Source organism: Strongylocentrotus purpuratus, unplaced genomic scaffold (assembly GCF_000002235.5).
Source record: "Strongylocentrotus purpuratus isolate Spur 01 unplaced genomic scaffold, Spur_5.0 spur5_scaffold_20, whole genome shotgun sequence".
Lineage (NCBI taxonomy): Eukaryota > Metazoa > Echinodermata > Echinoidea > Camarodonta > Strongylocentrotidae > Strongylocentrotus > Strongylocentrotus purpuratus.
The window spans coordinates 11,167,841-11,181,591 of record NW_022145606.1 but is presented as its reverse complement, the minus strand read 5'-3'; the positions used below and the strand labels follow the sequence as shown (position 1 = coordinate 11,181,591).

General features: G+C 37.5%; 1 protein-coding gene across 1 annotated transcript; it reads right to left on the bottom strand.

Moving 5' to 3' along the window:
* Positions 1-2,358: 2,358 nt before the first annotated feature.
* LOC115927583 lies at positions 2,359-12,627 on the bottom strand. The gene is made up of 3 exons (XM_030993651.1): positions 12,530-12,627; positions 3,170-4,237; positions 2,359-2,437 (listed from the first exon to the last, which is right to left on the bottom strand). Exons 2-3 carry the CDS (start codon positions 4,228-4,230, stop codon positions 2,359-2,361), a joined length of 1,140 nt encoding a protein of 379 aa, XP_030849511.1. The 5' UTR covers positions 4,231-4,237; positions 12,530-12,627.
* Between the last annotated feature and the right edge of the window lie 1,124 nt (positions 12,628-13,751).

Below are 13,751 nucleotides of genomic sequence, written 5' to 3'. Positions count from 1 at the left end.
AGGTATTATTCAAATAACGACAAGCGTGGGAATGGAACCCGCATAAATCATTTTAAAACAATTTTTTTATTTTCACTTTTATTAGAAACCAAAATGCGAGGTTAGTATCGACGTATGATGATTGAGTTACATATTTTGCAGGTAGTCTCATTTTATGAATAAATTAATAAATATATTCAGGCACAGACGAATCGAATATGCGGTCTACTAAGCCGAAGCATTACCAAGATATTCCTATCCAACGATCCGTTCTACGAACAGGGCAAGTTGAACAATAAATATGAATTCTCACCCTTTCTGCAACAATGGAAGAATCTACACAACAGAGTATTGATGTCAGCATTTCTGAATAAATTAGGTCAAGTCTTTGTGACGTAACATTTTGACCGATGTATTGCACTTACAATTCTACCAGGCAAGTTGATGAACAATAGCACACTCTAAGCAGGAGTTCAATTATGTAATTGAAATAATGCGTAAAAGAATGTTTAATTTCGTAACAACCATACAGGCAAACACATCATATCCTTCAGCTTTAAAGATAAAGTTGAGTTCTGGTCATGCGATTACATTGTGAAAGAAACGGTGTGGAATCGCTCAGAAAGAGTTGGTCATGTAGCATTTAAGTATTGGTGTGTACTGCAAGGTTCTGGAAACATCACAATGATACAAAATTTGACCCAGTCTTGGTGAAGTTACAAGCACTGTACACAGAAAGATATATATTGGACAACACAAACATGTGGCATAAAAATCCATCCCGATTTTTACGCTGTTACATGTAATATTTAGAATATGAAGTCATTTCAGGAAACATGTTTTATCTGAAGTTCTTCCACGCTTGCATCATACACTGTTGCTCATAACGGTGGAATATTTTTTTTTATCCCAATTTATGGAATTATTTTAAAAATAATTTAAAATACTAGATCTAGATAATAGTATACAGTCTCAGATTTTATTGAATAATAATTTGCCAATATGTGTTTTGCGTGACTGCTAAAGCATGTATATTATGCTACTATGTTTATTAACTAGGGGACCTATGCCTTTAAGTCATAAATGACAGTAATGAGGATTAATGCCTCACAAAAGGGCACTAATATAGCACATCGACACGGTGTTGATCCTGGGGCCTCACAGTTACGAGGCCATTGCTTTGTCACTGAACCATGACTGTACGCAGCGGGGGCTATGGTAGGGGGCAGTTTCCATAAATTAAAAAAAAAACAGAAAATGCAATAAATTTTCAATAATTTATTGCATTCTACCCCGGTCCCCAACATAAAAAAATCTTCTGTGTGCCCATGCCTTGAGCCATAATGCATGGCCGTCCAGAGGATTTTTTTAATGTTGGGGACCGGGGTAGAATGCAATAAATTATTGCAAATTTATTGCATTTTCTGTTTTTTTTTTAATTTATGGAAACTGCCCCCTACCATAGCCCCCGCTGCGTACAGTCATGGTTCAGTGACAAAGCAATGGCCTCGTAACTGTGAGGCCCCAGGATCAACACCGTGTCGATGTGCTATATCAGAGCCCTTTTGTGAGGCATTAATCCTCATTACTGTCATTTTATGACTTAAGGGCATAGGTCCCCTAGTTGATAAACATAGTAGTATAATATACATGCTTTAGCAGTCACGCAAAACACATATTGGCAAATTATTATTCAATAAAATCTGAGACTGTATACTATTATCTAGATCTAGTATTTTTAAATTATTTTTAAAATAATTCCATAAATTGGGATAAAAAAAAAATATTCCACCGTTATGAGCAACAGTGTAACAATGATAACGCTCACCAATTATTTCTTTACCTCTTCTCAGAACTCAACCTTCTCTTTAAGCCTCTTTCAGCTATGACTATCATTATCTCTATCATTATCCCCAACTAATAAAAGTTTTCTGTATCAGTTAAAACATTATTTGGGTATTTCCCCTCTCCGTTTACATGACTCCTTCCACCAAACTCTCCAGTCTTTCTGTTTAGATGGCACATACGTCCCGTCCTGCAACGCCCTCTCATCGGCCTCCAACCGATCCCCGAGCTGACACATAATGTTCGGTTCCGTCCCGTACGGTTTCAAAGACCCTAATTTCTTCCATTGGAAATACGTGTTATATAAGGCATCATCATTGTCCACCCTCTGCAGATAGTCGGCCAGCTCCTGCGTCGTTCGGAAGTCCTGGATGTGTATGAACGAATTAGGAGGCGCCACTTTCTCGTAGTCGCTCCTTGGTGGTCCAAAGACGATCGGGACCAATTCCCGCAGGAAAGCCTGGATCCAGAACTTTTCAGTGATGTAGTCGGTGCATTCACTGTTTTCGAGGGCGAGATAGAATTTGTATTGCCTCAGGGTTCGGTCACACCCTTGGTTCCCGCCTTGCAGGTAAGGTTACCGCAGCGGCCGTACATGTCAACGGGTACGTGCCTGGAGGGGAACAATCATAAGAAATAATAACCGTTTACAAATTATAATCAATAAGTGATACAGGGCTTCTCTAAAAGTGTATGTTGGTCCCCCTTAAAGAGAAGGGTAAGTTCTGAGAAGGGGTAAACAAATAATTTGTGAGCGTTATCATTGTATTATGCAAGTGTGAAAGAACATCAGATAAAAAAATTCCCTGAAAAGCATGGCTCTTCAAATGTCTTCATATTCTTAAATATGGCATGTAACATCATAAAATTGAACGGATTTTTATGCCATATGTTCGTGTAGCCCATATATATCTCTGTGATTGTGATCATTGTGACAGTGGTTGTAGTTTTAATGAAATTGGGCTGAATTTGTCATCATGTTGATGATTCCAGAACATTGCAGTGAACACACATAACTATATGCTAGGTGATCAACCTTTCCTGATCGATTCCACAACGTTTCTTTCACAATGCAATCGCATGACCAGAACTGAACTTCATCTTTAAAAGCAGAGGATGGAGAGGAGAAAGGAAATCAAATGCGAATGTTTAAGGCTACTGGGTGGGAGAGGTTGTGGGAGGTGGTCCATGCGTCTCCCTTTAATGTCCTTTATCCCCTCTCCATCCACTATCTCTTGCCTTATCCTTCTCGTTATCATTCATTTCATAGTGTCGATGGAATGGGTTGTATCCCCATGTTTCCCTGTAGCTACGGCACTAATTGAGCTTCCTAAATAAATCTTACCTTGCGAGTCTCTCAACAAAGTCTTCCCTTGGCCAAGATGTCCTTTGGCAGTTCGACGCCATCCACGCCACCAACTTGGTCCGATTCTGCGCCCAGTTCCTATCGTCCTCTGGATCTATCTCGGGTTTCCCTGGTCTGTATTGCCCATAGTCCGCGCGGAAGTCGGAGTCGTATCGGTACGTCATAATGTAGTCATAAGAGGTATTATAGTACCGTTTCGGTGGTATGACAATGGGCCGAGTGTGCCGAGGACTCTCTAGCGTATAGAACACCCACTTCTGTGCTGGTGGTCGATGATTGTGCATCTTATCCCAATCCCAGTGAGACCAATGAAAGAGGACCAGTGCCTCGTTGTTCTGCATCGTCTCGAAATCCATATCAACGGTTAGCTCCACGTCGCAGACACTTCTAGGGCATTGTATCAGGTGTTGACCTCCACTGAATCCCAACTCACCGGCTCTGCTGGCCCATAGGTGAACTTTCCGATGGCAGCGGTGGGATAGGGTCTTGGTAATCCTCTGGGCGTCCCGAGTCTTCTGAAGATCAATCTCTTTCTTCAGCAGAACGGACTTTGCATCGAGTTCTCGAAGCTTCTTGTCCAGAACATGTGGCTTAGTCTTAAATAATATAACGTTCTTACTATTGTTTAGTATAAAGTTACTCCTTGACTCGCGGACATTTACCATGGAATTACCATTTGGTTTAGGTTGTATTACCATAGAGTTACCCCTTGAACTGGGACGTTTTACCATGAAGTTACCATCTGGTTTACGTTGTATTAACATGATTCTATTCCTTGAATGGAGATGTTTCACTATGGCGTTGATGCTTGGAGTCACAGCTCGGTTCAAACTCTCTGCTTCCTTTTCTTCTTTGTCACCAGAGATGTTCGAGGGGCTGGGTTGCCTTAACCCATCTGGCCCAGGTAACCTGACAGACCTGAGGATGTCTTCGTCCGGGTTGAAGTCGGTCTGTTGCATAAGGAGTAACAGTTGCAGGTAACAAGCAGCACTAAGCATGAGAACCAAAACCAAGTACTGTCTTCGCAATGCCATATTCATGAAGGTCCTAGAATAAAAAAAATGAAAGCAAAACTGAATACATTCATATTAAATACATTTATAAGCAGAAGAATCGCCTTTTTAACCTGTCTTTGCCTTCAAACAGTATACATGCGTCCCAGAAAAAAATGAAACCAATATCTATTGATGTTTTATCAAAACTTAATCACAATTATTATTAATGGATGACACATATTTCTAAAGCTTAGATCCTCCTCTTTAAAGCTGATATTCTAAGCAAATAAATGTCCCTTAATTTGGTTCCTACGGCAAGCATATGTTATTGATAAGTTTTTAAATTACATAGTATATCACAAAACAATTCTGGCTACTCGAAATCCTTAATTGAAATGTCGAAAATATCCGCCTCTCTTTGCATAGAAAATCAGTCACGGCGCTGGTCTACTATATATGACATCACGTCCGGGAGAGGGTATATTCACGTACCCGGATGTTCCATAGAAAGCATGTACAGAGAGATACGATTTTCTGCTTATTTTTGTTTCAAAGGCTGAAAAGTCTAATAAATCATAATGCTATGTACAATTCTTTACCTTCCCCTAATATTTCATAGTATTAATATCAACATCCCTTTTAAAAATTATGAGATATACATGCCAACGATGTGCTATTAGTCGATATTTTCACCATGTAAATCTTGTTTTGGTGTTGAAATCGGCCCAGGCACGGAGTGAACACTGTAGCTGTCTGGTAAGTGGACCCATACACAGTTCATTACCATACATCGATCTCCCGATGGTTTCTTCTTCCTTTTCCCCATGTCTTTCGCCTTCCTTGGCCCTGAAGATACTTTATCTTCTTCCATGCTGTGCATATTGTGTGATCTACCAATTCTGACACCGGTAGTCGGGAGCAAGTCTTTGTTAGTTGTTTTTCTTAGCTGGTAACGTCGCTTTCATTCTCTTGCAATTGCCGATCAACTAGCGCACGTACGTTCCATCACAAGCAAGCCGCGCCTAGAGCAGCGGCCTGGTCTTACCTCCTTCTGCTCGTTTCACAAACGTTCGTGCAAGAGCCGCATCACTCGCGGATGAATATCGTTCGATCACTATACGTTGTCAAAAAATTATAGAGGAAGCGAGCTTGCATGATCTCATTTATGTTTGATATTTTACAACATAAAATGTTTAACTGGTACTGTATTCTTTTTTGAAGCAGTCACACATATCTATGATAAGTACTATCATAGTTCTAGGCCTATACGTTTTACAAAACTTCTCCTGTACCCCATCTGATGACAAGATAATGCATCCGCCTATTCATACGTGCATGATTTAACCTGGTTTCCCAAGCAGTAAACTCGTCTTAATTCTCTACCAAATAGGTGAATATGAGGATATAAAAAGAAATCAGCGACTGGAAAATGTTGCTTAGATATTCTTCATTCAAATGAAAACAGAAAATCCATCAAATATACTCATTAACAACAACAAATCTAAGCTCTGACAGGATATCATTTACGTAGGGATATCACTGCCATTCACTCTCACTGAGCCCATGAGTCCCGTTCGTGACGTCACGGATAGAGGCCCGACTCTACATGCACTTCCGGGTTTCAAACTTAGATAGTTTGGTAGAGTTTACTCGCATAAATTCACCATTCTAAACTTGTTTTGTCAGTTGGACACCATTTAGTGTTATTCCGGGGGTTAAAAGCTTTCTGTTGATGTAATTATCTCAATATTTAGGATTGTCTTAGAATATCAACTATAATTGAATGCAACTCATATGATGCATATTTCACCCATGAGTGATTAAACACAATATGAAGAAAGGGTACTAAAAAGTCATTCGGCGACCGGTATTTGAATTTCTGAAGACAAATCACTTTTCTAGAAAGTTCATGTGTTGCCCTTTCATATGACACTTCAATCAGGAAAAAAGAGCCAGAAATAACAAAGTTCTGTTTGTTTAAAGTAGTGCTTGCATTTCCGCATTTATTAAACGAATACGTTCCACTGGCTGCCTGCCCTAACAACATAGAAGACGAATGACTTCATGCATAGCTGATCGTCAACGAAACCACAGACAGCTAGTGATAATGAATTCGTTTAATGAAATTATGGAAATGGGATGTTTTGTTTTTCGAATGAGGTTTTCTGCATTGTAAACGGGCTTAATTATCACTTCGGAAATAGTGATATTAATGATGCAAACAGACATCTCATATCATCCGAGGACATTTTTTTTATTAGTATCACTATCGGAGCGGAAATGTGTATGCTTATGTTAATCTAACATTTATCAAAGGATATCGAATATATTATACTTCATTAGATTTCTTGTACTACAACCAAATCGTTTACTTCCCTGTTCGTCTATTCCCATATGGTATACACCTAGCCCATCTGCGTTCCATTTGGTATAATAATCATTCCATCTACTAATCATTTGGTATATCACCATTTAGGCCGATAGTCCTTTGGTCTAATTTCCATTTGATCTTATCTCCAATCAGTGTACTACCCATTTGATCTATTGCTCATTAGTCTACTTTCCAGTCGGTCTACTTACCTGTTTGTCTAACGCCCATTTTGTTTAATATTGAAATGGTCTAATAATAATTTAATATTATGGAAATGCGATGTGTTTTTTCTGAAATATATATGCTTCATTATATTTGTTGTCTACAACCAGCTCGTTTACTACCCAATTCGTCTATTCCCATATAGTATACACTTGGACTAATGATTATTCCATCTACTTATCATTTGGTATATTGACCATTTAGGCCGATAGTCCTTTGGTCCAATTTCCATTTGGTCTTATCTCCTATAAGTGTACTACCCATTTGGTCTATTGCTCATTAGTCTACTTTCCAATCGGTCTACTTACCTGTTTATCTAACGCCCATTTTGTCTAATATTGCAATGGTCTAATAATCATTTAATCATCTAAATAAATTATCATTAAAGGACTAATTGGGTTGTAAACGAACCGGTCGTTTCATAGGCAATTCACCTATACTGTCTGCATGGACAGGAGTGGAATATCAAAGCTGAAATAGTGGAAAGAACCTCCCAGGAAAAACCAAACTACTGTCTTTAAACAAAAATAGGAGTGATTCCTGACTCGACACCCATAGACAGTGAAAACGAAGTGAAAATGGAGTAAAATGGAATGAAACTAGAGTGAGAATGGAGTGAAATTGGAGTGAACGAGGAGTGAAAAGGAAATAAAAATGGAGTAAACAACTGAGAAAAAATGGAGTAAAACAACTCAATTGATAACTGACGTGACTCCCGGGGGAGGGGGGGGGGGGTGAAAAAAGATTGAAGATTCACTCTTTCCGTTTCAGAGAATACTTTGGAGAGGATTCGTCTTAAAAGTAAGGAGGTGATTCCTAACGGTTTTTAAAATTAAATGTTTAGTTTTTATGAATCAAAATCTAAGAACTATCACAATGAACAAGACTTTAAATAACTAAGGCAAGTAACAACGGAAAAAATAAATATATAAGCAAACCCAATGAAAATGCCCTAATTTATATATAAACCTATAAACCGGGACCTACATCATACAAGCTTTGCTTTTTAGTAGATCCCCGACTTTATTGATTGATGTATATGATTGTATTCTCTGTTATAACTATTATCATGTACATTATGTTTTCTATATTGTATGTTTAGTTATACTAACTACCATTGTTCATTATGTTTAATTATGGTATCTTTGATAACGTGAAATAAATAAACTTGAAAAACTTGAAAAAAATGTTTTCCTTTATTTTCATATACATCATAAGAACATCATTTAAAGTCTATCCTCCACTTTGTAAAGTGGAGATCAATTATTATTTTGTGTTGCTATTCTACACTTTAAATCTTTAGTAGACGTAATGAGTGTCTTAAAACTATGCATATTAGGGGAGATCCCTCTCACTGTGAATATGACTGACAAAGAAAGCGGACAAACTATACAGTTCCTCATGTAGACAAAGGAACATTCCTTCACTGCTATTATGTAAAAATGTGTCACATGCATATTCACCTGTTCTACACATTTTTACATAATAGCAGTAAAGGGATGTTCCTTTGTCTACCTGACGAACTGTATATTTTGTCCGCTTTCTTTGTCAGTCATATTCATAGTGTCTGGATCCACCATCATAAACACAACAGCAAAAGACATACGTTACTAATTGTATTTTGATGTCATGGGCCCTTTAAGGCTTTCTCAAGTCGACCTTGAATTTGAAGCAATGACCCTCCAACTCGTGAATTCATGACCCTCACGACTCGTTATTCGACACGTGTTTATTGTGATAAGCATCTATATGAAAAACACAATATACCATTTCTTGTGATAACAAAAAACACGAAGTTTGACGAACGTTCCTTATTGTTACCATTGTCTGTGAATGAGAAAGATTTGTTGGAAGGAAAAGTAGAAGGTTCTACACCGAGAGAGAGACCAAGAACATAATGGGAGGGGAACGTTTAGATATAGAGTGGAACCACACTGCAAGAGTGTACTAGAATGGACGAGAAAAGAGATATTTGAAATCAACCTCCGAACCTGGAGAAAATACCTTGATAGATAGATACACAAATACACTGCCAGCCAAAGCGAAACACGAATTAGGTCATAGGTTTTAAAAAAATATTTTTTATTACCCTATTTGCGACATTTTGATCTAGTCCAAGACGAGAAAAGAAAGGTGTAGAGTCGTAGAGTCGTGATATGATTTTACTATCCCCTTCACACGTTCGTGTCGATTAGGCAATGAACCTAGATAATTTTTATTTGTATCAGCCCTTAAAATGAGATTTAACTCTGACTTAAAGTTATTAGATGTCCTAAAGTTGAGAAAAATGAGAGAAAGAGGGAAATAGCATAGAAGGGGAGGGAGAAAGAAGAAGAAAGATAGAAAGGAAAAGAGAGTAGGTTTAAGAGAGAGAGAGAGAGAGAGAAGGGGGGGGGGGAGAGAAGGGGAGCGGGGGAGAAAGAGTGAAATGTTTAGTATGTCGTTTTCTTCCCAAACCTAACTCTCTTCCTTAAATTGAAAGCTTTATGTTTATTCCAGCATGAGAAAACACTAATGTTAAAGAGATTGATAACGGATTTTGGGCGATCATTGGCCATCAAAAGATCCTTATAGTTAAAGATAAACTTTAGTACTGGTAATGCGATTGCATTGTGAAAGAAAAGGTGTGGAAAGGGTCAGAAACAGTTGATCATGTAGCATGTAAGTATTGGTGTGCACTGCAAGGTTCTGGAGTCATCAAAATCATACTAAATTTGACCGAGTCTTGGTAAAGTAACAAGCACTCACATAGAAAGCTGTATATGGGACAACACACATGGTGTCGGGGCTAGTACTACGTTGATTTCCTTGTATTTCTATGCTCATTACTTAGCCAGTATACATTTTCTTCCAAAATTGTTTGGCACATGTCATTTATTTGTAATCTTGAACATTCAGTGTAATTTTTGGTTTGATTCTGTGAGAATTATTTTTTTTTCTTTTTTTACCAGTACTGGAGTTTATCTTTAAGCAAATACGAGAGACATAATGAGAGCGAGAGGTGAGATAAGGGATGGGAGAGGGGAGAGAAAGAGAGAGAAAGAGAGAGAGAGAGAGAGAGGGACAGAGAGAGGACACACATAAGAAAATAATAGGGAGAGAGATAGAGGGGAAAGAAAGAGAGAGAGAGGGGGGGTGGGGAGAGATTGGCATAGAGAGAGAGAGAGAGAGAAAGAGGGGGCAGAGAGAGAGATAGAGGGGTGGGGGAGTAAGGAAAGGAGAGAAAGAGAGAGAGAGGCAGAGAGAGGACACACAGAAGAATATAATAGGGAGAGAGAAAGAGGGGGAAGAAAGAGAGAGAGAGGGGTGGGGAGAGAGATTGACATAGGGAGAGAGAGAGAGAGAGAGAGAGAGAGAGAGAGAAAGAGGGGGCAGAGAGAGAGAGAGGGAGAGAGAGAAAGAAAGGGGCCGGGAATAAGGAAGGGAGAGAAAGAGAGAGAGAGAGAGAGAGAGAGAGGCAGAGAAGTACGTCTTTTTTCACAAACCCGTCCCTCTCTCTCTTTAAATGAAAACCTATTGCTTAACAATAACAGGAGAAAAACCTAACATAACTACAGATATTAATCACCAAAGTGATTGACAATCATTCAAGAAGTTGAACTCGGCTTTATATATACCATTGAACAATGACGTAGCGAGGTAAGGTGATGAAGTGGTGAATGGGTGAATGAAATGCGTTTTAAAAATGGCACTAATTAGGTCGGTCGGGAGAGGGTAATTATTTTCTCTCTCTCTCTCTCTCTCTCTCTCTCTCTCTTTCCTCTCTCTCTCTCTCTCTCTCTCTCTCTCTTTCTTCCTCTCAAAGGGTTATTGCTGTCATATTTCCCTCGCCTGTCTCTCTCTCTCTCTCTCTCTCATTTTCCTAAATTTCGGGAATACGTGCTCATTCGTGCCCCCTCTGGCAAGGCTGTTGTACATTTGTAAATGTATAACTCCTTGCTCTGGCTACGACCCTGTCCGTCAGCAGGGAAGAAAAGTAAGTTTCTTTCCACGCTGAATAATAAATAAGATAGTGTTGCCTACCGCTATGAAATAAAATCATTATGCAGCAGCAGTATCAGTGGTAGTAGTAGTGGTGGTAGTAGTAGTAATAGTAGTAATAGTCGTAAGATTGGTAGTATAGTAGTAGTAGTAGTAGTAGTAGTAGTAGTATGGTAGTAGGAGTAGTAGTAGTAGTAGTAGTAGTAGTAGTAGGAGTAGTAGTAGTAGTGGTGGTAGTAAAAGTAGCGACGGTACTCGACTACTCGTAGTTGTAGTGGTAGTAGTAGTAGTAGTAGTAGTAGTAGTATTAGTAGTAGTCAATGCCATTCTTGCCTAATGCGAAGCCAAACTCTACCTTATAAAATATAAACGGTCTTTTGAAAACATGATATGATAATTTAATCATTAACAAAACCATTAACATTTACTTTTGACAAGGACATCTAATTCAACACGTATTTTTTAGCACAGTACGAATCTCTTGCTTAATGTGAAACCAGACTTTACCTCGTGTAAGTAGAAAATGCCCTTTGTAAACATGATATGATAACTTGAATTATTAACAAAACCATTGAAATTTACTTTTTACAAGGACCTCTAATTCAAAACGTATTATTAGCGCAATACGAATCTCTTGCCTAAAGTGGAAAATCGATTCTACTTAATGAAAGTAGGAAACGCCTTGTGAAAACGTGATATGATAATTTTAAGTGGTTTCAAACCAAAATATAACATTATTTTCTCAAGGTGTTATAGTTTAGTAAAGCTAAACATAACATAAAATGTCGTATGCCTACAACAAGGAAGTATACATTTATGATTAATAGGACACCAGATATATCACAATTCCCCATTTTGTTTTAATTCTATTATTTTAGGTTGATGATTTTAAAGACCAAGATGATGGTGATAATAATAATAATAATTAAGAAAAAAATTATAATGATAATATCGTAGATGTGTTGATGATAAAAAATACTGATAGTGATATCGATAATGATAACGATACACTGTACCACTACTACAACAGCTACTACTATCACTTCTACTACTACTATTACTACTAGTAGTAGTCATAATAATAATAATAATAAAATTAAGGTTAAAAAAAGTATATTAACGATAATGAATACAATAATATCATAGAACATCCTCCTCATCATCATTCTACTACCTTTACCACTACTACTATTACTACTGCTGCTACTAATTATACTACTACCACTACTACTATAGTACGAAAAGTAATACTAAGAGTAACTTCAAGTAGATACGTTCATCATCTTTTGAAAAAACACTAAACTACAATATGAAAATAATGTTATGCTTGTGGTTTGAAACCACTTAAAGTTATCACATTTTCTGGTTGCACCAATCGTAGTCAAAAGCCGTGACGTCCAATTTGTAATAACTGAACTAAATACATTTGTGTAGAATATGAGAAATCGTGGATCGGAAATGTAACCAGACGAGAACTTAGAGAAAACGACTATAAGCTTAAATGATCATTAGACCAAATGATAAGTATATGAAATGACTATTGGACCAATTGGACAGTAGACTGGCTGGGTGTAGACCATATGGAAATAAATCAATCGGGTAGCAGACGAACTAGTTAAAGACCAAACGGCTATAAACCTAAGTTTTTTAAAGTCTTTTTAGTGTGATTCATGTATGTGTTCTAAAAGAACGGTTCTTGTTTAAAACAACTTTATAGTGATGTTAATAATGTGATTTATAAGATTTATATTAATAATATGAAGTGCTCACCTTTGATAAGTCGAGAATAACTGCTACTCCTGATTATAAATCCAATTGGTTGGTTGCTCCCATTGAGTCTCTCACACACAGGCCACAGTTTGCATCCATTTGCGGAGAACTCCAAAGTCTCAAGTGAAACATCTCATCTTTGTTACATTGTAGCGCGCGGTAAATACACGGACGCCCTCTTGCAATATACTCGATCAAAGTAATGATTTCAATTTTGATATCGATATAAATCTATGCTACGTAATATATGAGACTCTCACACACGGGCCATAGTTTTCATCCATTTGTGGAGCACTCCAAAGTCTCAAGTGAAACGTAACATCTTTGTTACATCGGCCACAATGGTCCCGAAATTTTAAATGATTGCAGTGCGCGGTAAATACACGGACGCCCTCTTGCATTCGATTAAAGTAATGATTTCAGTTTTTATATCAATACAAAATTAATCTACGCTACATAATATAGTGTCTTTGACCGGTTTGCAACAATACCAATAAAGTATCGAATGGTTGCATGTTGTTTTTCCGAATCTTCATAATGTCGAAGAATCGTTATTCCGTGTATTTCTTCCGAAAAATTAAATGGGGTTCATAATTCGGAATACGAAATAGGGTCAATTACTCAAACAAAATTAAAAAAGGATTCATGATTCCAAAAAGAACATACAGAGCCTTATCTCACAATTCGGAATAAGGAATCTCCTTTTTCACATTCGGATTTTGGAGCCCTATTACAATTTCGGAATCACGGACCTTAAAAATAATGAAAATACCTGTTTCACTTCCTGAACTCCGTGTACAAATTAATGTTCAGATAAACGAACATCCGGGAAAACGCAAGAAATCCTCGGAGTTATGAACCCTATATCATTTTTCTAATCATATTTATGAACTCCCTATGCGGAAATATGTGTTTAGAAATTATGAAACTTCGGAAAAACGAACCTTCGAAAAAACCGAGCGCCTTCCATTATGCCGTCGAAATTATGCTTAATTTTCATCTCTTTCTCAATCAGCATACATATTTCAATTCTGATTTCAATTCTCATAATTTTTTTTTTGAATTTAGATAGGAAGATGACTCGTGGAATCGATATACGAGATGTTTAAACTAGTCTGGGAGAAACTAGTTCCTGAAGCCCTATGAAAATTGCAAGAAATTTCTTAGTTTCTTCATTTTTTAGACAGTTGCAAAAGTTTTGAGAAATGATTAAACTGATTCA

Coding starts and splice junctions, on each gene's coding strand:
- LOC115927583 (XM_030993651.1), bottom strand. CDS start 4,230: ATGAATATGGCATTGCGAAGACAGTACTTGGTTTTGGTTCTCATGCTT. Junction 2,438..3,169: donor TTTGTTGAGAGACTCGCAAG/GTAAGATTTATT, acceptor GTTCCCCTCCAG/GCACGTACCCGTTGACATGT.